This window comes from Corythoichthys intestinalis, chromosome 15, assembly GCF_030265065.1.
Source record: "Corythoichthys intestinalis isolate RoL2023-P3 chromosome 15, ASM3026506v1, whole genome shotgun sequence".
NCBI lineage: Eukaryota > Metazoa > Chordata > Actinopteri > Syngnathiformes > Syngnathidae > Corythoichthys > Corythoichthys intestinalis.
This window is the reverse complement of record NC_080409.1, coordinates 31,238,856-31,266,285: the sequence shown is the minus strand read 5'-3', so window position 1 is coordinate 31,266,285 and position 27,430 is coordinate 31,238,856. Positions and strand designations below refer to the sequence as shown.

The 27,430-nt window shown below is 39.8% G+C and overlaps 1 protein-coding gene across 1 annotated transcript; it reads left to right on the top strand.

Annotated features, from left to right (window-relative positions):
• Positions 1 to 125: 125 nt before the first annotated feature.
• Positions 126 to 27,430, top strand: LOC130930820 (tandem C2 domains nuclear protein). Its single transcript, XM_057858986.1, has 10 exons — positions 126 to 3,300; positions 5,768 to 5,839; positions 5,925 to 6,107; positions 9,107 to 9,271; positions 13,501 to 13,595; positions 13,932 to 14,048; positions 16,288 to 16,479; positions 21,583 to 21,697; positions 21,761 to 21,963; positions 26,133 to 27,430. The coding sequence occupies exons 2-10, from the start codon at positions 5,770 to 5,772 to the stop codon at positions 26,235 to 26,237; spliced, it is 1,245 nt and encodes a 414-aa protein (XP_057714969.1). The 5' UTR covers positions 126 to 3,300; positions 5,768 to 5,769; the 3' UTR covers positions 26,238 to 27,430.

The window sequence follows — 27,430 nt, the reverse complement described above, 5'->3', positions numbered from 1 at the left end:
ATTTTTGGCATTCCACATGCGATTACATCAGCATAGAGAGAAGCGAAACTAACTTTTACTTCAAGGAAACGTGAGCTCGTTGCTCAAAAAAGCCATCATTCCAGGAATTGGACACGTCCACACAGGCACACAACATTTTGATTTCCTTGTATTGTTTACGTGAATTTGCAACAGTTACAATACAGTAAATATACTTAACTCTTTATAGGGCAAGTGACGATTAAATATTAGCTTAATTATAGTAGGTTTTTTTCTCTAATTAACCATAGTTGCATTTATAATAAGGAAAATATATTTAAAAAATAAGTCAACATGGATTAGACGTCTAGCGCCATCAATGGCAGCTAATGAGTTCAATGAGTGCCTTTCTAGGGTTTAAAAAAAAAAAAAAAAAAAAAAAAAGCTTATTTTGTACATGAAAGCATAAAAAGAAAAAAACTAAGTCCAGGCATCAATATATGTGGACATTTTGGATCATGTTGGCCACAAAATTAACATTTGTGATACAAGTTTGTCCATCCATGTGCCAAAATGTGACGTCCACATGTATGTGGACACCAGGTCTCTATACTGATATTATATTTTTATCAAAAATCATTATTTGAATATTTGTTATGAATAAATAACATTATGAATTTGTAAAATGTTAATAAATGATACAAAATACACTTGTTTTGGCCCCCAATAACACTGTAAGGTCTAAAAAAAAAAATTTCTGTAATATTAACGTATTTCCTGCCACTGACAGCGATAGAAGTCCAATTCATTGAAACTGGGACCACCGGCTCCCATGTTCATGCGGTCCTCCTAGTCAAAATGGATTGGACGTCTAGCTCCGTCGATGGCAGCCATTTCGTACAAAGGGGGAAGTAGCACGTCTTTTGCATGTAACTTTTTTCAAATAATTAAAACGATGGTTTTTTTTGTTAAGTATCGTAATTTTCGGACTATAAGCCACTAGTCTTTTCCCTCATTTTGAAACCTGCGGTTTATAGTCCAGTGCGGCTTAATTGTTGATTTATTTGGGTTAATAGGAAACACTTTCTTTGATAGCGGCATCATAAGACTGCCATTAGACCATCATAGTTATGACATGACTCTATCATGGGCATTAATGACGTTGAATTATGTCACTAACTCCATTTATGTCAAGCTCGGATCTCTACATTCATTAAAAAATAGGATAATTTTCCAGACACAAAATGAAATCTGTCATAAGCATTCATTAATGCTTACGGCAGTGTCATGTCATAATTATGATGGTATTATGACAGTCTTATGGTGCCACTGTCAAATAAAATGTTACCAAATACTATAACTAGCAATTAATGAAACAACTAGAACAGTAACTGAAGAAATACTTAGAACATGAAGTAATCTGACCTTCCAGCCGAACTGCCGGACCCGCGCCCGTGGGACCCCGGCAATTCGGCCAGAAGGGCAAACTCCTCGCGTTCACCTTAGTCTTAACTCTTTGTACTCACTCTATTTTGAAAGATTTAAAGAAAGCTCACCGAGACCAAGTTGACAATTTATTCAGGTCGACAGAGATCAAAACGGCAAGGTCAAAAAGAAACTCAGGTGGGTAGGCAAGGTCACCCTAGCATACGTCAGCAAAAGGTTCCTGAGAAAAATGACAACACTTAGTAAAACATTCAGTCTTTTGAAGGCTCTCGTGGAGCGGGCTGTGGGCAGGAAGAAGGGTGTGTTTGGGATTATTGTCTGTTTGTGGATTGAACAGGAGGATTCAGGAGTTACTGTTGTCCGGGCAACGAGGATGTGGATTTTGCCACCTAAGTGTCAAAGGGGCTCTTTGAGTCTTGTCGGTCGTGTTATCAGTTGGATATCGGGCATTCTCCTGTGTTCCTTGTGTTAGGACAGACCATCCCGCCATTTGTTGTGGACTGTCCGGGAGAACTGATTGCAAGACTTGGTGGTGTAGACCTGTGCTTATCAGCGTCAATCTTGCTCAGTTAGTTGTGTGACAAGGTGTTGTGTATCTTTTATGCCCTATATTCTGCTTGTTTTCCTTAAACTATGGTATAAGTGCTATTTATTTTATATTGTGTGTGTTAGAGTAATACAAACAGTTATACGGTGCCTACAAGAAAAGGTACTATCTCCTTCAAACAACATGAATTTTGATGGTTATTTTCATCTGTAGCGCTGCAATGCATGTTAGGAGGCAAGTTGGACGACAACAGTGTTGACGGAATGTGGCAGCAGAGGTTGACTGTCTCCCCCAAGGGAGCAGTGATGGCCAAATGAAGCTTCTTGAAGCAATGATTTGCAGCCAATTGGTTCAAAGCTTCATGGTGGTTCATTTGATCTTATGACAGTCATTTGATGATCAAATAGAGTGTTACCGGTTAATATCTTTTGGTGTAAATATCCAATAATACAGTGAGGACAGCTGCGGCTTATAGTCCAGTGCAGCTTATCTATGAACAAATGCCATTTTCATTGTAAATTTGGTGGGTGGCGACTTATAGTCAGAAAATTACGGTAATCAGTAAAAGTTTATGCAATTCCAGAATATAGAAACATGTTACAAATCATTGCTGTCCAAAGAAAATTAATTAAATTATGAGTTAACTATATAATTCAGTTGATTTAATATATACTGTATATACTTCCCCTATAGGTCTAAATGTATAATATTAAAAAATAAACTTGTGCTTTGTATTTTGTCTGTGCGTGTAAATATGCATACAGTATACACATTTTAAAAACAATCTACTATTAGAAATATAATTCATTAAATGTCGTACTTTAAAAATGATTTTGGGTTTTAGAAGCAATATATATAAAAATGTAGCTTTAAAAAAATACATTTTAAATTCATGTCACTTTGTCATACATTACGATAATATGAAACATGCAGAAAATGTATTTTTAGGTTTAAAAAATCATGAGTAGTATGAAATGAATAATTGGTAATATGTATACATTTAAAAATTCATTTATACTGTACTGTGTATGCTAAATAGTAATTTTAATTATATGTTTGTTGGGTTTTTGTTCAACTTACTGTTTTAAAACAAATCTGACCAGTCTTTAAGTTTTTTTTTTTCTTCTAAATAATAAATTCTAACTTTGACCCCAAATTGAGTTGATTCTGCTGCAAATAAGTGGTAGAATAAAAAGATGCTGGTATGGGAAGGAAGGAGGAGGAGGAAGAAGAAGGAGGAGCAAAAATGTAAACCGCTCTGCATTTCTCGTCACTCCCGTGTCAACTCGACTTGCATGGAGGTGCCTCAACAAGAAAAAAAATCTTTAATGAGAGAACGCACAGTCCAGGTAAGACTTTTCCTTGCATCTTTTTTTGTAAAGTACACTTTTGATCTTGATCTGCCCATCATTTTATCCTTGAATTCTGACAACAGGGCTACACTCTTTCCACTTTCACTTCTTTGGTTAGACTTTAAAACTATGGCTGTTCACATTTGGTTTCTATGTTTATACAGTAGTTAATACTGTACAGTCACACAATTTATTCTGTGTTACCTAAAATTTCGTTTTATAATTCCTCGATTAAAAATGTGCTGGAACATACTATGAATAGCATTTTTCTTTCTTTTCTTTTCTTTCTTTTTTTTTTTTTTAAATGATGATTTGAAGATAAGCGTTGTGCGATACCTTCATGGTCATAGAACCAATTGGACTCATAAGCCAAAATATTTTAAAAATCAGTTTTTAGTCCCAAACTTTTTTGTATTGTCTCATTTAATGCCATTGACAGTTATCGACATAAAAACTATTTTAACTAGGGTGTTTGGTGTTGAATGATCATGTTTCAGTACTATTAACGATGATAGATGTCTCACCCATTTGAACTGTGCCAGTCCAAATGGATTAGATATCTATTGCCGTCAATGGCAGTCAACAAGGTAATTCATGATTAAAAAAAAAAAACAACATTGCTGAGTTTGAGTTCCTTAGTTTGACTGTTGCATTAATCTGGCAAAGTTACTGTGTGGTCAATACAAAAAGTGCTTCACATTTGAGTTAATCATGCATTTATAGAGGGTGGCATGATGCTTGAGTGGTAAGCACGTCTGCCTCACAGTGCTGAGATCAAGGCTTCAATCCCGGGCTCCTGTGTGGAGTTTACACGTCCTCCCGAAAACTGAAAAAAAGATTTTTTTAAAAATAACTTTCTGTAAAATGTAATTTTAGATAAATTCAATTTCTGTTGAGGAATAAATTAGGACACCCTCACATTCAATCCCACTTAAAATGGCTAAAATCGCACACTGGGGTATCACATCGGATGCACATGATTAGAACATCATGACCCAGTGTTTTGAAGGAGGCTTGTCTTATTTAAACCTCACATTTAGTTTGGTGTACCCCTGACTGTTGAAGTGAGACAAAACACCATGGTGAGATCAAAGGAGCTGTCTGAGGCGTTCAGAAAGAAGATTGTAGACGCTTATGAGTCTGCTAAGAGATTTCAAAAGAGTTCAAAACAATATAAAATCAGCCATACCACTGTCCGGAAAATAGTCTACAAGTGGAGGACATTCAAAACAACTGCCAACATGGACAGGTCTGGCTGTCCATGCAAGTTCACAAGACCGCAAGATGCTAACAGAAGTCTCCCAAAACCCTAAAATGTCATCACAGGACCTACAGAAGGCTCTTGCTACTGTTGATGTGAAAGTGCATGCCTCTACAATCAGGAAGAAACGTCACAAGTTTAACCTTCTTGGGAGGTGTGAAAGGAGGAAACTTTTGCTCTCCAAGAAGAACATGAAGGCCAGACTGAAGTTTGCCAGAGTGAATGTAGACAAAGACCAGGCATTCTGGATTAATGTTCTTTGGACAGATTAATCTAAAATTGAATTATTTAGACACCAGAAAAGAGGACATGTTTGGCGTAAACCCAATACAGCATTCCAGGAAAAGAACCTCATACCAACTGTGAAGCATGGAGGTGGAAGTGTCATGGTTTGGGGATGCTTTGCTACAGCAGGACCTGGCCAGCTCACTATCATAGAATCCACCATGAATTCTATCGTGTATCAGAGGGTGCTTGAGGAACATGTGAGATCATCCGTGAAAAAATTTAAGCAGAAGCAAAACTGGACCCTGCAACTTGACAATGACCCAAAAACATACTCGTAAATCCACCAAAGACTGTCTGGAAAGGAAGAAATGGAGAATCCTGGAATGGCCGAGTCAAAGCCCAGATTTTAATCCCATTGAGATGCTGTGGGGTGACTTGAAACGGGCTGTACATGCATGAAACCCCTCAAACATCTCACAGCTGAAAGTATTCTGGGTTGAGGGGTGGGGCAAACCTTCTTCAGACCAATGACTGGTAGATGGCTACAAAAGCGTCTCACTGAAGTTATTTTAGCCATAGGGGATAACACTAGCTATTAAGTGGAAGGGTGTCCTAACTTTTTCTTTTGTTAGAATATGCATGTTTGTTCATACAGTATATTTGGTTTAATGAGTAAACAATGTTAATTTTTGTTGTTTACCTGCAATTAGATCACTTGCTTTTCCAGAGATAAAGAAAAACAAGATCAGACATTGATATGTGAACATTTCTTACTAAAGAACTGAATATTTAATGGGGTGTCCTAATTTTTTCACATGACTGCCTTGCGATTTTTTTGGCAACCAGGTCAGGCTGTACCCAACTTCATGCCTATAGTTAGCTAGAATAGGCTCCAGCACCCCTACGACACTCACGACGATAAGCGGGACAAAAGACGAATGATGCATTTATGGAACTTTGTATCTTTTGTTTCAGGCATGGAGTGCATCAAAAACTGCTGCAAAAGGTTCAGTAAAAAGCGAGGGAAGGAGACCGATGAGACTGAAGGTAAACTCCAAGAAAAACGCCATGAAGACAAAATGCAGATATTTCTTTTTTTTCTGCAAAGAGTCAAATTTGTTGTCCCTTGCAGACATTGCTGTGCAGATAGCCCCTAGCAGACCAGCACCCTCCAACATTGATGGGATCAACAAAGACTACCTTCTGTCCAAGATGCCCACTGATGGCAAGGAGGTCCCGTTTGTCCTGCCCACATTGAAGGCATTGTACGTGCAGCCCGGAGCCACCAATTCACACAACCTTCGGTGTGTGCATGGTACGAACATTTGGGAGGCATTTTCCCCATAATTCCTCTTACTTCTTGCCACATAATGTAAAAAAAAAATAGTCAAATTAAACCTTGGGTCTAGAACAGACATGTCCAAAGTCAGGCCCGGGGGCCAAATGCGGCCCGTGGTCAAATTTCATCCGGCCCCCAGCCTCTGTCATAAAATCAATAACGTCCAGCCTGAACACAGACTTAATGAATTGGCCAGCAGTACTGCAAACAGCATATGAAGTAGCTTACACACAAAATGCTGCCCCTCATTTACCCACTAAAAGGCAGCAGCACTTTAACCCTGTATTGCCAAATGTATCACATTTGATACAACTAAAATTTCATGATTTTGAGACTAATTTAGAATTTTGACATTTCTTTTTGAAAAAAAAAAAGTGATGGATGCAAGTCAACACATGCATCTGCAGGTTCCATGAGAAAAAGACACATGATTTAGCATGGGTTATAGATATAGAGCGCTTATTACACATATTCATTTTGACTTTTCTTTTTACAAATTTGAAAAAAAGGTTTCATTAGGACCTTATTTTTCAAATTTAGGGATTCTCTGATAATTGCTTCACGTTGGAAGTATTTAAGGGCTAAGCAACATTACTCTGTGTGACCCATTACTTCCATTTTCTAAAATGGTGACAATCAAAAAAAAAAAAAAAAAGAAAGCTGATTGTGACGGCCGATGCGTCAAGGATAGGTGGAAATTAGACTTTTCTTCACTAAAATACGCAAAAACTGTGTCTGCCTCATTTGAAAAGAGACGTCGCTGTTTTTAAAGATTTCAATGTGAGGTGATATTACCAAACTGGACACGCTGACATGTATGACAAGATTACAGGGAAGATACGCAGCGAGAAATTGAAGCAACTAGAAGCTAGTTTAATGTCACAGCAGCAGTATTTCGCAAAAGCCCGAGAGTCGAAAGAGAAAAAAATAATTAAGCAAATGTGACACACTGAATGGCTTGCTAAAATTTGCTTAGATATACTGTTCTACGTAAAGGACGTCAGCCAAGGTCGGCCCCCCACATTTTTACCACACCAAATCTGGCCCCCTTTGCAAAAAGTTTGGACACCCCTGGTCTAGAAGAAAGTGGCATCTGGGTCAATCCAGAAACGGGGGACATCCTATGACCCTTCTGTAAAATTTTAAATAATCACATTTAACCCTTAGATGCACAAGTTACTGGACCCTACACTCTTCCATAAGTGGGTCAAAAATAACCCATATTAGAACCTATGTGTTTTTATGCCATTTTGGTGAAGAATAATCATGTTTATATTATTTAGCATGATATTTAGGGCCACACAAGAATAATTTCATGCTTGGAATATCTTTATGATTCAATTAATGTTTTTTTTCTTCTTCAAAAAAATAACAGAACAACAACAGACTTTATCCTACCATGCTTGTATTTCATCATCAATGATGACGAGCTCCCATGCATCTTTTTGGTAAGACAATGGTGCTAAGCCCTTGTGGAGGCACTTACCGATTTCTGAGGATATTGTGGCTATGTGTTCTGCCCTGTGTGGGAGGTCATTCTCTCTAATAAGAGCCCTACCAACTCATTCAACACTTTCTTCTTCAGAGGACACATAAGTGGAATCTTATGAGTCAGATTGATCCTGTTCAGTTGGATTTCCAGGTGGACAACTGCCACTGCCACCTGGACAATAGTCTGGGTCCTCATCAGAAATTTCGGACACTTGAGTCCAACCCCGTCTCGACTGAACGGGAAACGTCGCATAAAAGTGGACCATTTTCAAAGGTCACTTTGGTATGTGGTTAAAATCCCATCTGGGCCACATTTTTCCAGAATGTGGCTGTGGTTCGAACTGTCAAGTCCCCTATATTGGAATTCATGCAGCAATTAACATCAGCAAAGAGCGAGAGAGACAGGGTGCTACGGTAGCAGTGCTGCTGTGCATTAGCGTGAGCGCCTAGCTTGAACGCGGCTTTTGGGGAAGGAGCGGGCTTGACAACAGTTATGAAAAAAAATAAAATGAGTTGAGAATAAGCCTGACAATGCTCGTTTTTTTCTCTCTGCTCCAATGCTCCTGTGCATGCGGGCCAGTTTGCTCAGCGCATCTCGGACTGCGAATTAGAGCGCGTGTGTGGTACTTTAGCAGGCTCAATGGACAAAGGCAGTCTGAACGGGTACGCCAAAAACCAGATATGAAAAAAAAACAAAAACGGAATTGTGCATTACAACCTGCGTTATGAACCTAGCCTTAGTTAACTAGCTAGTTATGAAGTAGGTTAATTTGTTAATAAATAATAATAAAGACTAATGAAAGACACCCACACAAAATACTATATGGACATAATACTTACAGTACACGTATCAGCTCTTGCTGTGTAAAATAATCTTCTTAAGGGATGTCACTTTTTACATACCTAGTCTGTGTGGCCCACGAAATTTATTCCTGACAGCCAAAGTTGATAAGAATGAAAGATTCCCATTGGATTCCATAGAAAATACATGTGGGTCATTTTTGACCCACTTGTGGAAGCTTAGGGTAGTAATACAAAAATGACAATTTCTTCAAATGTATAAAAAGTTCATCAAAAAGTTGAATGGCATTATATCAAAACCATGTTTTTGAGGAATACCTGGAATATGAATTGATAACAATTTTTTATTCCAAAGATATTTAAAGAAAACAACCTCACTCGGTCATTTTTGACCCACTTATGCATCTAAGGGTTAAAAATGTGGTTTCTGGTGGACTCTACTTGTTTTAAGACCAAATCTTAAAAAAAAAAAAAAAACACGCAAAACACAACTATAATGGAATGCTAAGCTGAAAGCGAGAGACCCCGGGTCTCACTTTGAGTCAAATGCACTCAGAAGTCACTGAGGCATGACTGAACAGCGCAAGCAGGATGTCCTGTTTGGACAGAATTGGACGTTTACCTTCGCTCTTTGTGGTCGCTGGGTCGGAGCACTGACCTCTTTGCCACTTTTTGTACACAAGGTCCGGCCCGCTGCACTTATGCGCAGAGGAAAGCCGAGCTGCTGGCTGCTGCCACTCCATTGGCTTACAGCTGCGAGTCCAATCTGCACGCTGTCACCGCAGGAACAGAAAGTATCTCGGCAAACCTGAACCCCCGAGACAATGAGAGATACAAAAACTCCTCAGGTATTAAGACACCAGCTGACACGACTACTAATACTCTTTTGATCCTGGACACATCATGAGCTGTTTGTAAAGCACTAGTTTTCTGCGCCAAACTCATTCAGCACAGTACAGTGGGGCAAATAAGTATTTAGTCAACCACCATTTGTGCAAGTTCTCTTACTTGAAAAGATTAGAGAGGCCTGTAATTGTCAACATGGGTAAACCTCAACCATGGGAGACAGAATGTGGGAAAAAAAAAACTGAAAATCACATTGTTTGATTTTTAAATAATTTATTTCCAAATTAGAGTGGAAAATAAGTATTTGATCACCTACAAGCAAGCAAGATTTCTGGCTGTCAAAGAGGTCTAACTTCTTCTAACGAGGTCTAACGAGACTCCACTCGTTACCTGTATTAATGGCACCTGTTTTAACTCATTATCGGTACAAAAGACACCTGTCCACAATCTCAGTCAGTCACACTCCAAACTCCACTATGGCCAAGACCAAAGAGCTGTCGAAGGACACCAGAGACAAAATTGTAGACCTGCACCAGGCTCGGAAGACTGAATCTGCGATAGGTAAAACGCTTGGTGTAAAGAAATCAACTGTGGGAGCAATTATTAGAAAATGGAATACATACAAGACCACTGATAATCTCCCTCGATCTGGGGCTCCATGCAAGAACTCACCCCGTGGCGTCAAAATGATAACAAGAACTGTGAGCAAAAATCCTAGAACCACACGGGGGGACCTAGTGAATGACCTACACAGAGAGCTGGGACCACAGGGACTCAAATCCTGCACTGCCAGATGTGTCCCCCTGCTGAAGAAAGTACACGTCCAGGCCCGTCTGCGGTTCGCTAGAGAGCATTTGGATGATCCAGAAGAGGACTGGGAGAATGTGTTATGGTCAGATGAAACCAAAGTAGAATTTTTTGGTAGAAACACAGGTTCTCGTGTTTGGAGGAGAAAGAGTACTGAATTGCATCCGAAGAACACCATACCCACTGTGAAGCATGGGGGTGGAAAAGTCATGCTTTGGGGGTGATTTTCTGCAAAGGGACCAGGACGACTGATCTGTGTAAAGGAAAGAATGAATGAGGCCATGTATCGAGAGATTTTGAGTAAAAATCTCCTTACCCTCTCCACCTTACCCTACCTTACTCTTATGTCTTAAAGCAATTTCCCGAGTCGACTGACACCGAGATGACACAGACATTAACCGCGTCGCGTCCTAGTAAAATGCCCGGGACTTAACCGGGATGCAACATGTGTGAAAGCAGCTGTTAATTCCTGGGTCACAGGTTGATGACGTGAATATAATGGCAGGCCTATCGAGATTTCGTCTTTCTTCAGAGTAAGACAAAAAGTGGTAAACAAACATCGCAATTATAAATATGGCAAACTGAAAAAAAAAGCAAAAAGAAACTGGAAACATAATGAAATTGAATTGCTAGTGGATCTTAGAGCTGGGGAAGAGACAGTCAACCCATTTTTTGTGATTTTTGTTGTTTACGTGTCACTCTTTTGTTGATCATCTTTATGTTGTGTTAGGTTTTCTTGATCTTTAGTTGTACTTTTTGATGTTTTCTATTTACGGGGGGGGGGGGGGGGGGGGGGATAAGTATTTAGTCAACCACTAATTGTGCAAGTTCTCCCACTTGAAAATATTAGAGATGTCTGTAATTGTCAACATGGGTAAACCTCAACCATGAGAGAAAGAATGTGGAAAAAAACCCCATAAAATCACATTGTTTGATTTTTAAAGATTTTTTTTGCAAATCATGGTGGAAAATAAGTATTTGGTCAATACCAAAAGTTCATCTCAATACTTTGTTATGTACACTTTGTTGGCAATAACGGAGGCCAAACGTTTTCTGTAACTCTTCACAAGCTTTTCACACACTGTTACTGGTATTTTGGCCCATTCCTCCATGCAGATCTCCTCTAGAGCAGTGATGTTTTGGGCTGACGTTGGGCAACACGGACTTTCAACTCCCTCCACAGATTTTCTATGGGGTTGAGATCTGGAGACTGGCTAGGCTACTCCAGGACCTTGAAATGCTTCTTACGAAGCCACTCCTTTGTTGCCCTGGCTGTGTGTTTGGGATCATTGTCATGCTGAAAGACCCAGCCACGTCTTGTCTTCAATGCCCTTGCTAATGGAGGGAGATTTTCACTCAAAATCTCTCGATACGTGGCCCCATTCATTCTTTCCTTTACACATATCAGTCGTCCTGGTCCCTTTGCAGAAAAAACAGCCCCAAAGCATGATGTTTCCACCTCCATGCTTCACAGTGGGTATGGTGTTCTTCGGATGCAATTCAGTATTCTTTCTCCTCCAAACACGAAAACGTGTGTTTCTACCAAAAAGTTCTATTTTGGTTTCATCTGACCATAACACATTCTCCCAGTCCTCTTCTGGATCATGCAAATGCTCTCTAGCGAACAGCAGACGGGCCTGGACGTGTACTTTCTTCAGAAGGGGGACACGTCTGGCAGTGCAGGATTTGAGTCCCTGGCGGCGCATTGTGTTACTGTGGTCCCAGCTCTCTGTAGATCATTCACTGTGTGCTTCTGGGATTTTTGCTCACTGTTTTTGTTATCATTTTGACGCCACAGATCGAGGGAGATTATCAGTGGTTTTGTATGTTTTCCATTTTCTAATAATTGCTCCCACAGTTGATTTCTTTACACCAAGCGTTTTACCTATTGCAGATTAAATCTTCCAAGCCTGGTGCAGGTCTACAATTTTGTCTCTAGTGTCCTTCGACAGCTCTTTGGTCTTGGCCATAGAGGAGTTTGGAGTATGACTGATTGAGGTTGTGGACAGATGTCTTTTATACCGATAATGAAAACAGGTGCCATTAATACAGGTAACGAGTGGAGCCTCGTTAGACCTCGTTAGAAGAAGTTAGACCTCTTTGACAGCCAGAAATCTTGCTTGTTTGTAGCTGACCAAATACTTATTTTCTACTCTAATTTGTAAATAAATTCTTTAAAAATCAAACAATGTGATTTTCGTTTTTTTTTTGTTTTTTTCCCCCCCACATTCTGTCTCTCATGGTTGAGCTTTACCCATGTTGACAATTGCAGGCCTCTCTAATCTTTTCAAGTAGGAGAACTTGCACAATTGGTGGTTGACTAAATACTTATTTGCCCCACTGTAAGTCATTGTACTGTATATGTTTTCACCGTTTGTGATCTCTATTATTGTCTGGCATTCTGTTGTTTATTGTTTATGTATCGCTTTCGCTTTTTTTGTGCATTTGCTTTTTTAATCTTTAGTGTGAACTAGTTTATGAGTTATTTCTGTGGCTTTTCAGTGGTGAGTCATTTTTTTCCTTTAACTTTTGCATGTTTTTTTTCTGTATTAATGTTTTGTGTAGGGCTGCAGCTATCGATTATTTTAGTAGTCGTTTCATCGATGAACTTGTTAGTTCGAATCAGTAAGTAATCGGATTAGGAATATAAAAAATTTAAATACCTGAGCTGAGCCTCAAACGGTATAAGAAAAAAAAATAAATGAAGATCTAAGTACAACAAAAGAACAATTGGCTCACTTACATAGCAAAAGTTGGCTAGCTTAAATGCTCTAAAATGCAAACTTTTTTTTTTAATTTTATTTATTTTTTTTATATACAATGCTCTTAACAAATGGTTCAAACACATCTTCCACAAAACACGGCTAAATATACCTATAAACTAAATTTTGAATGCATACAAAAACATTTGCTCAAACAAAAACCTAGCTTATGTTGGACTTAACAAGGAGCAGCTGGTTTCAGCCATCTGAAATGAGTTATGTCATATTCACTGTTACCACTAGAGGGTGGTAACAGTACAGTATATCCACCCAAATCAATAAAACTAAATGAAAACACTTTCAAAACAAACCATTACAACGCCACTTTAATTAAAAAATACTCGACGCAACAAAATTTAATTCGATTTTTTTTTCTAATCGAATTACTCAAATTAATTGATTAATCGTTGCGGTGCAAGTTTTGTGTATCAATCATTGTTGAGGGATTTTTGAAATCTTTTGCATTGAGTCACGTTCTGTTTTTGTTCATCTTTGAATGGCGTTCCTTGCATTTATGTGTCGTCAAGAGCTTTTCAGTCACCTCACTGGCACTTGTTAAAATCGTATTTATTGACTGTTCTCAATAGTCACAGGTTGCTATGAAGACCTTTCGAGGCGGGCAAGTATTTGCAATTGACCTTCCATTCCTGATCCTGTTGCAGAGTCTTTCTCTGTGTCGGGTGACGACCTGGGGAGGTTGTGTGTTCGACTGAACTACCAGGAGGAGAAGGAGCAGGTGTGGATCACCTTGGTACAGGTAAGATTGTCCTCGTCAGGACAATGATGTCCTTTGTGCGGCCTGAGACACAGTCAATGGAGCCTCTGTGTGACCGCAGGAAGTTCATGTCAATGCTCAAAATGATACTTGACGACCTACTCGACGCTAAGGACAAGGCACTGCTTTTTTGTGTGAAACCAATGAAAAGAAATCCTTAATTCATTCAAATAAATAGAATAGGTTGGACTTACGAGTCAGACCAGTTAAAACACATTTGTTCCGAATTCCCAAAGTGGCGTGTGCTATATTTGGTGTGGCACTGGCCCAAATGTGAATGTAGTTCAATAATTGCAGCCTTTTTGGGTGTATTTTTAGTGTTCACAACTCAACCTGCCGGTCAACATAGCGCAAAAGCCAACTATCCGGATTAAAGGCATCATCAAACTTCCAAAAGCGATCCACTTCAAGACCTCCGTTAAGGAATACTGCAAGGTGGGCGAAAGATTTTAATTTCACAGGCATTTAAAAAGGGCTGCCACAAACAGTTATTTTTAAACATTGATAAAAATGTTTAGTGAAATTTTGATCAGTTGCAAAAATAACCATGTTTTCAATGAGGACTACAGAAATCTAAGAATATTTACAGTTTTTTTTAAAAAGTCATTTTTTGTCTTTTTAGTTAGGAAAAAAGAAAGTTTTCTTTAAATTTTTTTTTTTTAAAAATCCATTTTTTTTAAAGATAAATCTTTATAAACGAGGTGTGTTGAATGATCACAATGGGAGAAAGTCACACTCTCAATGTGAAACATTAATACTGTTCAGACCAACCGGACACTTAGACTTCTATTGTGTCAAACAGCTGAACAGGACAGGTTTAAAAATAAATAAAATAAAAATAAATAAATAAAAAAGATAAAAATGTTTTTAATTATATACAGTGGGGCAAATGAGTATTTAGTAAACCACTAATTGTGCAAGTTCTCCCACTTGAAAATATTAGAGAGGCCTGTAATTGTCAACATGGGTAAACCTCAACCATGAGAGACAGAACGTGAAAAAAAACAAAAAACAAAATCACATTGTTTGATTTTTAAAAAATGTATTTGCAAATCATGGTGGAAAATAAGTATTTGGTCAATACCAAAAGTTCATCTAAATACTTTGTTATGTACCCTTTGCTGGCAATAACGGAGGCCAAACTTTTTCTGTAACTCTTCACAAGCTTTTCACACACTGTGCCTGGTATTTTGGCCCATTCCTCCATGCAGATCTCCTTTAGAGCAGTGATGTTTTGGGGTTGTCGTTGGGCAATACGGACTTTCAACTCTCTCCTCACCCCGTGGCGTCAAAATAATAGCAAGAACAGTGAGCAAAAATCCCAGAACCACACGGGGGGACCTAGTGAATGACCTACAGAGAGCTTGGACCACAGTAACAAAGACTACTATCAGTAAAACAATGCGCCGCCAGGGACTCAAATCCTGCATTGCCAGACGTGTCCCCCTGCTGAAGAAAGTACACGTCCAGGTCCATCTGCGGTTCGCTAGAGAGCATTTAGATGATCCAGAAGAGGACTGGGAGAATGTGTTATGGTCAGATGAAAACAAAATAGAACTTTTTGGTAGAAACACAGGTTCTCGTGTTTGGAGGAAAAAGAATACTGAATTGCACCATCCCCACTGTGAAGCATGGGGGTGGAAACATCATGCTTTGGGGGTGTTTTTCTGCAAAGGGACCAGGACGACTGATCTGTGTCAAGGAAATAACGAATGGGGCCATGTATCGAGGTATTTTGAGTGAAAATCTCCTTCCATCAGCAAGGGCATTGAAGATGAGACGTGGCTGGGTCTTTCAGCATGACAATGATCCCAAACACACAGCCAGGGCCACTAAGGAGTGGCTTCATAAGAAGCATTTCAAGGTCCTGGAGTGGCCTAGCCAGTCTCCAGATCTCAAAACCCCATAGAAAATCTGTAGAGGGAGTTGAAAGTCCGTGTTGCCCAATGACAGCCCCAAAACAAACCTGCTCTAGAGGAGATCTGCATGGAGGAATGGGCCAAAATACCAGCAACAGTGGGTGAAAAGCTTGTGAAGAGTTACAGAAAACGTTATGGCCTCCGTTATTGCCAACAAAGGGTACATAACAAAGTATTGAGATGAACTTTTGGTATAGACCAAATACTTATTTTCCACCATGATTTGCAAATAAATTCTTTAAAAATCAAACTGTGATTTTCAGTTTTTTTTTTTTTCCACATTCTGTCTCTCATGGTTGAGGTTTACCCATGTTGACAATTACAGGCCTCTCTAATATCTTCAAGTGGGAGAACTTGCACAATTAGTGGTTGACTAAATACTTATTTGCCCCACTGTATATATTAGCAATCACAAACCATACAACATAGAGGATTTGGATAATTTTTTGTGAACGTTGTCGAACGGCTCGATTAAATGTTAATTAAAGGCAGCCCTTCTAGTTTTAAACTACATCATATACTGAGCCATTTGAGATTACTGAACGCCTTCCTTCAAGTTTCGATTGGCTAACATAGCCAATGTGACCAACTTCTTGGTGACCCTGAGGTAGTGAAAATATTTGTTCTATAAATTCCAGCATGAGTCTGTCAACACAGCTTTGGACTCAAAATGTTTGCTAATCTTACCAGCGGCGAGCACTCAGCTAGTACCGCCATTGTTCCCCCACTCGGTGACCTTTTTTTGCCTTTCACAGGATGCAAACTTCATGGAGACCTTTGTGTTCGCGTTGAGCTTGCAGACCCTCTGCCGCAGCGCCCTGCTACTGAAGCTGCAGACACGCGGGGCTAAGACGCGCACAGTGGCCGAGTGCGTGCTGTCACTGCGGGGGCTTGGCCCACAGGAGACCGAGGAGTGGTTGCGCCTCCGCAATCCAGGCGCGGCCTTGGTGAGCACCCGACGGGCGTGCTAGCCTTAAAGACCGAATGTGAAGTAATTTCATAAAATGCCAAATAGGGTCACAATTAATATAATTAAACATTTCCAACATATAAAGCATGAAAAAAATAATTTATATGTTGTATATTTGACAAAATAATCGCGTTTCCGAAGTTCGAGCCTGAAAGGGGACGAACCCGAAAGTGATATGTCACACCGAGAACAGCGATGGCAGCGCTCCATCCGGCCGCCATACAAAGCCCTTCAAACAATAATTCAAACAGCGATATACAGTAAGCGATAGATCGAGCGCAAGTGAGGAGATCCAAATTTTTGAAGAGTTGTAGGAAAAGGAGGAGGTTGGAGTTTTATGTTGGACCGTACATATATTAGCCAGACGCTAATCAGGATGCAAACAATGTGCCCAGACTACCTGACATGGAATGGAGACAAGACCCATCGAGATTACAAGATTGGTAAAATATAGGCTGTTATTATTTTTATGATTTGAAGCATGTCAGGTAAATAAACCACCTACTCTATCCTGGGATAAAAGAAAAGTTTTGACGAATCCCCCGATCATGTTGTGTAATGAACAGTAGAAGCTAGCGACGTTAGCTTTTATTTACCTGACATGTTTCGGCAACCGCCTCCGCCTTTGGACCCTCTGACAGAAGCGGAAGTGTTCGCTGAAACATGTCAGGTAAATAAACCACCTACTTTTGCCTGGGATAAAAGAAAAGTTTTGACGAAACCCCGATCATGTTGTGGAAGGAACAGTAGAAGCTCGTGACGTTAGCTTTTATCTACCTGACATGTTTCGGCGAACACTATCGCCTTCGTCAGAATCTCTAAAGGCGGAAGTGTTCGCCGAAACATGTCAGGTATATAAACCACCTACTATTGCCGGGGATAAAAGAAAAGTTTTGACGAATTTATAAGTGTCGGCAAAATTACCTCAATACAGCTATGATTGGGGATTGCCACAAGTTAGCTTTCGGCTAACGTCGCTAGCTTCCGCTGTTCATTCAACAACACGATCGGGATTTTGCCTCAAGTTACCTTTCGGCTAACGTCGCTACCTTCTACTGTTCATTCCACAACAGTTGGCAGCTTTGCTTTGACAAAGTAATCAGTCATCTATCCAAAAATCACACTTACTTTTTTGCAAATCCTTGATCATATGCAGACCGGTTGAGGAAGCAGGCATCTTTGAAGTGTTTGTAGCAGAGAACACTACTCGAAGATGGCGTGAAATTCATTCGCTTCGTGCGAACGAAAGATGTCCATTTTCGTGCCCTGCTATCCTTTGGCCACTCATACAACTTTTCTTTAGATTGAGAACAATATATCGCCACACACCGCCGTGGCATCTTACCGAGAAGCAATGCAACAATACTGTTCTATGGCGGACTTCCCTCGCAGTTCTCTGTTTGACGTAATTTCCGAAGATTTTCGAAGATTGTCGAAGAAAAGCATTTTCGTTGTCAAGGGCGTTGCTATGGGTTAAACAAAGAATCTGGAAGGGTTGCGTTAAAAAAACAAACTAAAATATGCTTATAATTGTTTAGCCATTGATATGATTAAAAAAAATGATTGGCCAACTTTACTTCACATTTGGTTTTTAAGTTTTTTCTATTCTGTTGTTGCTGTGCAAGCGCTCTGTCATTCTGTCAACATGTGCTAGCTAATGCAGCACTAGAGAGCTAACCATTATCATGGTTGTGATGTCATAACCAGAATTGCTGAAAATATTCTGGATCTCCATCATTTTGGATGGAATAACTATGAAATGGTAAGAGACAGCAAGATTTGAGTGCCGAATTGGTTTTCTAGATGTAAAATTAACATTAGGTAAGTCGTTTTCATTTTTTGACATGGTCACTATTTCTTTGGACCCTAAATGAAACCTGACCTAATCCTACAACATGGACATGTGATAAAGTTTGCGTAGTGCGTGCCACCTAATTAGCGCTCGTGATCGTCCTCTCTCATAAAGAATTTTTATTATAGGCTGTGCTGAAATGCGGTCTGACTCGCTGAGCAGCTGTTGTGGCAAACACTCCTTTCTGTCACCATTCCGGGTTGACTGGTTGATACGCCGTCTGAGACTTGGCATTTAAGGATTCGAAAGAGAAAGTTTGTTGTCATTTCAACTTCAAAGCACATCACGATTCGTCTTTTGTGTTGATAAATGGGTCTTTTTTTTTTTGGGCCGGTGGGGGTCAAAAAGTGCTTGTAAGACTGAGTGACTCATTATTGTAACTTGGAAACAGTGTCCCTCCTCCCCAACACATACAAAAGCTCCATTTTGTTGCAATTACAGTAGTTGTTTGCTCGGAAAAGAACAAGATGTCGAGCAGTTCTTCCACTTGTGTCTTATAAAGTGACCTAGAAAGTCCAAGCAAGAGCAGGAGAAATGTGCCAAGGCTTCGTGTCGAAGCCTTCCAAAAGTTCAGGAGTGAAATTATGGTCCGGATTGGTGGGGAGAAATGCAGTGAATGGAATTATTCAGCCGTATTTACATGGCCCGGCCCAAACATTATACTTGGATAAAATTTTATATAAATAAATATAATATAAATATATAAAATATAAAATATATAAATATATAATATAAATATAAATAAAATTTAATTTTAGTGCTGTCAAATTTATCGTGTTAACGGGCGGTAATTAATTTCTAAAATTAACCACGTTAAAATATTTGACGCAATTGATGCATGCACGGAATGCACGTTCATGCGTTGCTTCAAACAGTTTACGATGATGCCGTTTCAGCCCCTTGAGAGGGAAAAGGCAGAGAAATACGAGTGGACACAGACGTTCATTGGACCGCGCCTTTTTTTGGTTTAAGCTTTGGCAAGTCTTTCACAAAAATAATAAGTATTGTTGGGGATGACATGAGGAAGATTGACAGTTGATCGTTTTCTTAAAATGCATAATTGAACACAACGCAGAACATTCTGTATACCATTTGCAGCCACAACTGACAGTCATGGTTGCCCAATTTCCCATCAAGCATTTGGGCGGAACAGTTAAGTTGCTAGAGTATCATTAGTGAAAGCGCAACAAAATTAATATTCCTATCTCTCACAGGAGACGATCGTTTTCTTAACACGCTTAATTGAGCACAACGCAGAACATACTGTATACCATGTGCAGCCACCACTGACAGGCGTGCTTGCCCAACTTCCCATCATGCATTTGGGCGGAACAGTTAAGTTGCTACAGTATCATTTAGTGAAAGCACAATAAAAATAATATTCCTATCTCTCAAAAAAATAATGTTCACAAAAAGAAAAGCGCTCAATGCAAAGAGAACTGGCATTCCCAATCAAAATATCTATGGAAAATACTAAGAGTGTAACGGTACATGTATTTGTATTGAACCGTTTCGGTACTGGGTGCTCGGTTCGGAACGGAGGCGTATCGAATGAGTTTCTGCCGTAATGTAACCCTTACTTTTCGAGGCTGTGAGTCAATCGGTTACAGTTTCTTTGTGTAGATTATATTTACTCCGTCTTCTCTACTATAATGAGGACCAACACGGTGGGACAGTAGATAACCCAGAAACATTTACGGGCGACAACATGGCCGCCGCGAGAACGCAGTGAAACGCGGGCGTTAAAGTCAATCAGCCAATGCACACCAGTCGCAGTGCGGCCGCGTGTTAGACGTGTCCCAGAATCGGCTCAACGCGACACACGCGAAAAGAGCGGCAGAGCTTATTATTTTACGCGAGACGCGACCCTCCTGCCTCAATACTACAACCGGTATCTAGGATCGGGCAAACCGGAAGTCACTCGTGTATGAATACGGTGGATCCGGTCGATTTTCAAACTAATATGCAATCGTAACCCACTTCTCGAGTCCATGAGATCTCTTGAGTGGTAGATCGGGGCACAGTTGACTTGTCTTTGTTGATTTACTCCTGTCTTCTCTGCTATAATAATAACCAACACGGCCGTGTGTTCAATACAAAACCCTCCTACCCCAACGAAACAAGTAGGAACTAATATTCAGATTAGAACTAAAGTTATACAACATAAAATATACAATATAAATGAATACTACATCACATTTGTAAAATATAAACACATAATAAAATAAATAATAGCCCATTTAAATAAAATACATTGAAATGAGCTAAAACACCTGTAATTAAATAATAAGAATAATACACAGATCCTGCTTACACAATTAAATTGATTAACTTCTGTGTGGCGCTTTAACTTGAGAAAATCCACCAATAAAGCTTTTGAAAACCGTTCATAAGAAAACAAAATGATTCATTGAGGCATTTCATTTGTAAAATACATGTTAAAATCTTTGTACTTGGGCTTGCTTTTCTCTTTAGCACAGGACTTCTTTTTTTCTTCTTTCTTTCAGAAAGAAAGCTGACCAAGTCTGAAAGGCAAATTGTTGTTGGATTATTATCTTTAAATACCCGCTACTTTTTGAGCAGAATTCTAGCTTTGTATAGGCTAATGTTCCTATTGTTGAAAGCACAAAAGTGTGTCATAAACAACTGGGTTAAAGACACTGCGGAAGAACGGCAGGGAGCCCATGTGACGTTCCGCTCGGTGACGTCAACAATGGCGAGCTATTAGTTTATTTTTGATTGAAAATTTTACAAAAATTAAGAGGGGTTTTAATATAAAATTACTATAACTTGTACTCAAATTTATCTTTTAAGAACTACAAGTCTTTCTATCCGTGGATCCCTTTAACAGAAAGAATGTTAATGCCATCTTGTGGATTTATTGTTATAATAAACAAATAGAGTACGTATGTACAGTATGTTGAATGTTTATGTCCGTCTTGTGTCTTATCTTTCCATTCCAACAATAATTCACAGTAAAATATGGGATATTTTAGTGATAGTTTGAATTGCGATTAATTACGATTAATTCATTTTTAAGTTGTGATTAACTCGATTAAATTGTAATCGTTTGACAGCCCTAAAATTTATATAAAAACTATAATTACAGCAAATTGATATCAATAAAACTCACTCGGCAGAGATTGTTAAGTCTTTAGCTGCCAATGACAGCAATAAACATCCAATCAATGAAACTTCCAAATCAAAAATGCAGTAACTGTTGTGCAGGGGGGAGGATGTAAGCTGCATCTGGCAACCTGCTTCCAGCCCATCTGCAGGCGCATGCAGGTCCGAGTCCTGGCCGCCCAAGACCTGCAGACTAGCTCTTCTTCCCTCCCGCGAGGTAAACCGCCTGTTTACATTCCCTAAAAATCGACAATATTCTCGTGACCTGTTCCTTGTGCAGAGTTCGCGGTGACGGTGGAGATGCGTGGAGCCGAGTGCCCGGCCAGCAAGGAGAAGACGCCAGCGCTCAAGGCCATTGAGGGCCAGTGTCAGTGGGACGCCACCTTCTACTTTGACCTTGGCTCTCTCCATCCGGCCTCTTGCCAGCTGTCAATCAAACTTTTCAGCCGCAGCTCAATCAAGAAGAAGCGATGTGTCGGACAGGTGAGCCGCCACAACCGCTGTACATTGGTATGAAAAAGTATCTGAACCTTTTGGAATTTCTCACATTTCTGCATAAAAACACCATCAATGAGATTTGATCTTTGTCAAAATCACACAGATGAAAATGCAGTGTCTGCTTTAATTAAAAACACCCAAACATTTATAGGTTTTGATATTTTAATGAGGATAGCATGCAAACAATGACAGAAGGGGGGAGGGATAAGTTAGTGAACCCTCTGCCTAAGGAGACTTGAATTGAATTGAAACCAATTTTTACCAAACATTTTGAGTCAGATGTGAGCCCAACCACTTATGAGTGGTTTAAAGCTGCCCTGTCCACAATAAAACACACACTGGGTAAGAATTGTCTTGATGAGAAGCATTGTGTGATGTGCATCATGGCTTAGTCAAAAGAGCTGTATGAAGACCTGCGATCAAGGGTTGTTGATTTGTATGAAGCTGGGAACGGATTCAAAACCATCTCTAAAAGGAGTTTGGCACTGTTGCTTCTCTCCCAAGGAGTGTCCGTCCACCAAAGATGATGCCTAGAGTTGAGCGCAGAATACCCAGAGAGGTAAAAAAGAACCCTAGAGTGTCTGCTAAAGACTTACAGAAATCACTGGCACAGTCCAATATCTCTGTGCACACATCAACTATATGTAAAACAATGGCCGAGAATGGTGTTCATTAGAAGACTCCACGGAGGAAGCCACTGCTGTCTATAAAATGTTTAATGTTGTTTAATGTTCGCAAAAAGGCACTTGGACACTCAACAGAAATATTTTGTGGCCTGATGAAACCAAAGTTGAATTGTTTGGGAGTAACACACATCGTCATGTGTGGAGGAAAAATGGAACAGCTCACCAACATCAACACCTCATCCCCAACGTGAAGCATGGTGGACGGAGCATCGTGATTTGGGGCTGTTTGCTACCTCAGGGCCTGGACAACTTGCAATCATTAATGGAAGAATAATTAAAAGGTTTATCAGGATGTTTTGCAGGAAAACCTGAGGGGGGGCAAAAATATTAAATATTATGGTTCACTTACTTATTTTTCCCCCTTCTGTCATTGTTTGCATACTGTCCTCATTAAAATATGAAAACCCATAAATGTTAGGGTGCTTTTGGTTAAAGCAGACAGGTTTTTTTTTATCTGTGTGATTTTGACAAAGATCAGATCACATGTGATGGTGATTTTACGCAGAAATGTGAGAAATTCCAAAAGGTTCAGACACTTTTTCATGCCACTGTAGTTTTTGGCAGGCCAAATACGCTAGAGTTATTGGTTGCGCCACAACACAGACTAACAGCTTCCTGTAATTGTTTTCTCGTGATTTAACTGACAGTCCATGAAACTGGAATTATTGGCCGGTTGCAAACACTTGATTCAAAAACAGGTTTGTGTTCAATACACTTGAATTAATTATCTTTTACATTTCATAGCAAGTTTGAGTTTTTGGTCGGACTAATTAATGCACATGAGTATTGGTTCATCTTGTACACATACTAATAGATTTGAGCTAGTCTAAAACAGTTGAGTTCTGGTCAACCTCATGTTTCATTTATTTGATGGTGTAATACAGGGATCCCCAACCACTGGGCCGGGGACTGATACCGGTCCGTGGCACATTTGCTACTGGGCCGCTGAGAAATAATGATTTGTTAACAAGCGCAATCTGGCATGTGCCTCTTGACTAATCTGAGTAGAGATTTGTGTACGTATCCCTCTAGTGGTTGGCCTAGGGTGTTTGCACACCTATAGCAGCCCAGTGTCAGTCAATGTAAACAGTAACATTAGCTGCTATTGGATGTATGCTGTGGGCGGCGACATCTTTGGACAGCTTTTTTATGGGGAAAAGGCCACTTGCTGAGCCAGAAGAGGAGCCTACAACAAAAAGCGAATGCACTGAGAGCATCATACTTCGTTTCGAACCGTATTGCTAAAGCCAAGAAACCTTTTACAATTGGAGAAGGACTCATTATGCCTGCGACCAAGGATATTTGCCGTCACGTTTTAGGAGAGGCCACTGTTAAAAAAGGTTGAGTCAGTGTAAGGTGAGTGACATTTTCCCTCAACTTAATGTTCGTTTTTAGCCCCGTCGTGTTATTTTATATTGACTGTAATTTTCTGTCACACGTTGTCGGTCCGTGAAAAAAAGCGGTCACAACGGTCCAGGGTGCAAAAAAGGTTAGGGACCACTGGTCTAGTATGCTTAAGTTACCGGTTGATCTAATGCACTTGAGTTATTGGTTGGACTAGTAGGTTTTGAGTAATTGATCAGTTTAATACAGATACTAACAGCTTTGAGTTATTGGTGTAATTAATATAGTTATTCTTACCGACTGGTCTAATACACCTCAGCTCGAGGCCGATCCGTAGGGGGCCTATTTTCAAAACCAAAGCCGCTAGCAACCTAAAACCAAGACAGGCACCTTCCTTAGGCATATACTGTATGAGTCTCCATGTGCAGCGATATCAAACAATTTAAAGTCGTTCCCTAATAAAATCCCAATTATTATTTTATATAAATAAAACTTAAAATGGCTATAAAATTCTCAAATTTTACACTAGATGCGCAAAAATCACCATATGCAGAGATAATCACCTATATTTTCAGGATCAGTAGCAACCATGAGAGACAGAATGTGGAAAAAACAGAAAATCACATTGTGAAAATCACATTTTTAAAGAATTCATTTGCAAATCATGGTGGAAAATAAGTATTTGGTCAATACCAAAAGTTAATCTCAATACTTGGTCTTTGTTGGCAATAACAGAGGCCAAATGTTTTCTGTAACTCTTCACAAGCTTTTCACACACTGTTGCTGGCGTTTTGGCCCATTCCTCCATGCAGATCTCCTCTAGATCAGTGATGTTTTGGGGCTGTCGTTGGGCAACATGGACTTTCAACTCCCTCCACAGATTTTCTATGGGGTTGAGATCTGGTGACTGACTAGGCTAATCCAGGACCTTGAAATGCCTCTTACGAAGCCACTCCTTTGTTGCCCTGGCTGTGTGTTTGGGATCATTGTCATGCTGAAAGACCCAGCCACGTCTCATCTTCAATGCCCTTGCTGATGGAAGGAGATTTTCACTCAAAATCTCTCGATACATGGCCCCATTCATTCTTTCCTTTACACAGATCAGTCATCCTGGTCCCTTTGCAGAAAAAACAGCCCCAAAGCATGAGGTTTCCAACCCTATGCTTCACAGTGGGTATGGTGTTCTTCGGATGCAAATTCAGTATTCTTTCCCCTCCAAACATGAGAACCTGTGTTTCTACCAAAAAGTTCTATTTTGGTTTCATCTGACCATAACACATTCTCCAAGTCCTCTTCTGGATCATCCAAATGCTCTTTAGCGAACTGCAGATAGGCCTGGACGTGTACTTTCTTCAGCAGGGGGACACGTCTGGCAGTGCAGGATTTGAGTACCTGGCGGCGCATTGTGTTACTGATAGTAGCCTTTGTTACTGTGGTCCCAGCTCTCTGTAAGTCATTCACTAGGTCCCCCTGCGTGGTTCTTGGATTTTTGCTCACCGTTCTTGTTATCATTTTGACGCCACGGGGTGAGATCTTGCATGGAGCCCAGATCGAGGGAGATTATCAGAGTTCTTGTTTGTCTTCTATTTTCTAATAATTGCTCCCACAGTTGATTTCTTTACACCAAGCGTTTTACCTATTGCAGATTCAGTCTTCCCAGCCTGGTGCAGGTCTGCAATTTTGTCTCTGGTGTCCTTCGACAGCAGTTTGGTCTTGGCCATAGTGGAGTTTGGAGTGTGACTGACTGAGGTTGTAGACAGGTGTCTTTTATACTGATAATGAGTTAAAACAGGTTCCATTAATACAGGTATTGAGTGGATCCTCGTTAGACCTCGTTAGAATAAGTTAGACCTTTTTGACAGCCAGAAATCTTTCTTGTTTGTAGGTGACCAAATACTTATTTTCCACTCAAATTTGGAAATAAATTCTTTACAAATCAAACAATGTGATTTTCTGTTTTTTTTTTTTCCACATTCTGTCTCTCATGGTTAAGGTTTATCCATGTTGACAATTACAGGCCTCTCTAATATTTTCAAGTAGGAGAACTTGCACAATTGGTGGTTGACTAAATACTTATTTGCCCCACTGTACATACTAAGTAATTGTTTCTGAACCATCCCGCAGGTCCAATTGGGATTTGATGTACCCACTCCGGAAGCTGCGGAACAGTGGAAGGACACAATTGATCATCCTGAGAAAGTGGTGGCGGTGTGGCATGCTGTGACATAAGGTTACATTGTGCGTGCGGTATGCAAAGCAGGGGTAGCAGCTCCACAACACAAATATTATCATGCTGACTGACAGCTGGAATATTCAAAACCCACTGCTATTCCCTACTCAGATAAACTTCACATGCTCACTAACGCACTGCACAAGGGAGAACAAGCACGCAATCTGAGAGCGCGGATGATTTACTGGTCACTTTATTTACACTTCAGTTATAGGTTGAGATAATGAAGTTTTTGGTTGGTCAAATTTACTTGAGTTATTAGAAATTTTGGCACACACACTAACAGGTCTAAAAGCTTACTGATGTATTTGGTCGGCTCTAGTACACTTACTAACAGTCTTTGGGTTATTGGTCAGCCTACTTACAACAATTGTGTTATTGACCATAGTAATACACTTATTAATTTATTCATGTTTTAATTGTTCAACTTATGAACTGGTTGAAGTTGTGGCTCGGTCCGAGACATGTACTCAAAGATTTAAGTTATTACTTCAAATAATTTATTAACTGGCGGAACTTATTGGTCAGTTTACTACATTTAATAACATGATTGGGTTATTTTTTTGGTCTAATACACATACAAAGTAGATTTTCCAAATATTTCATTCCATCCATTGTTGCTTGAATATTGTGTGAAGTGTTGTAACTTATTGAAAATGGTGTTCAAACCTTAACTGATAGTGTATTTTTGATAGTGAATTTAATATCATATTATTTTAGTGCAATTAGGCATAGGCGTCACTGTGTACTTATCAATCCATTTGATACATATGGGAGGACACACCTTTGGTGGGAAGGGAACAGCTGTAAAGGGAACAGAACACACATTGCGCACATTATCGTAAACCAGGTCAGCAACGGCAATCGGAGGAATCTTAAGACAAACAGTGAGGGTTGGAAAAACATCTTGAATCCCGCGAGGCCAATTTTTTCTATTAGATTCCGTAAAAGAGCCAATTTCATCACCATTTGCTGTTTCTAGGAAATGGCTGCCAATCATTGCACAAGAATTACAGAGGTGCGGATGACCGAACAATAGTGAAGCAACACTCTGTTCTGTTTAGTGAGCGTGACATCGGGTCAACAGAACCCTCACCGGGGTGACTCACTGGTCCTCAATGGTTTCATTTTTGCTGGCTTTTGTCACAAAACGTGTGTTATCTGAGAGAAAATAAAGAAATGATTCACTTTT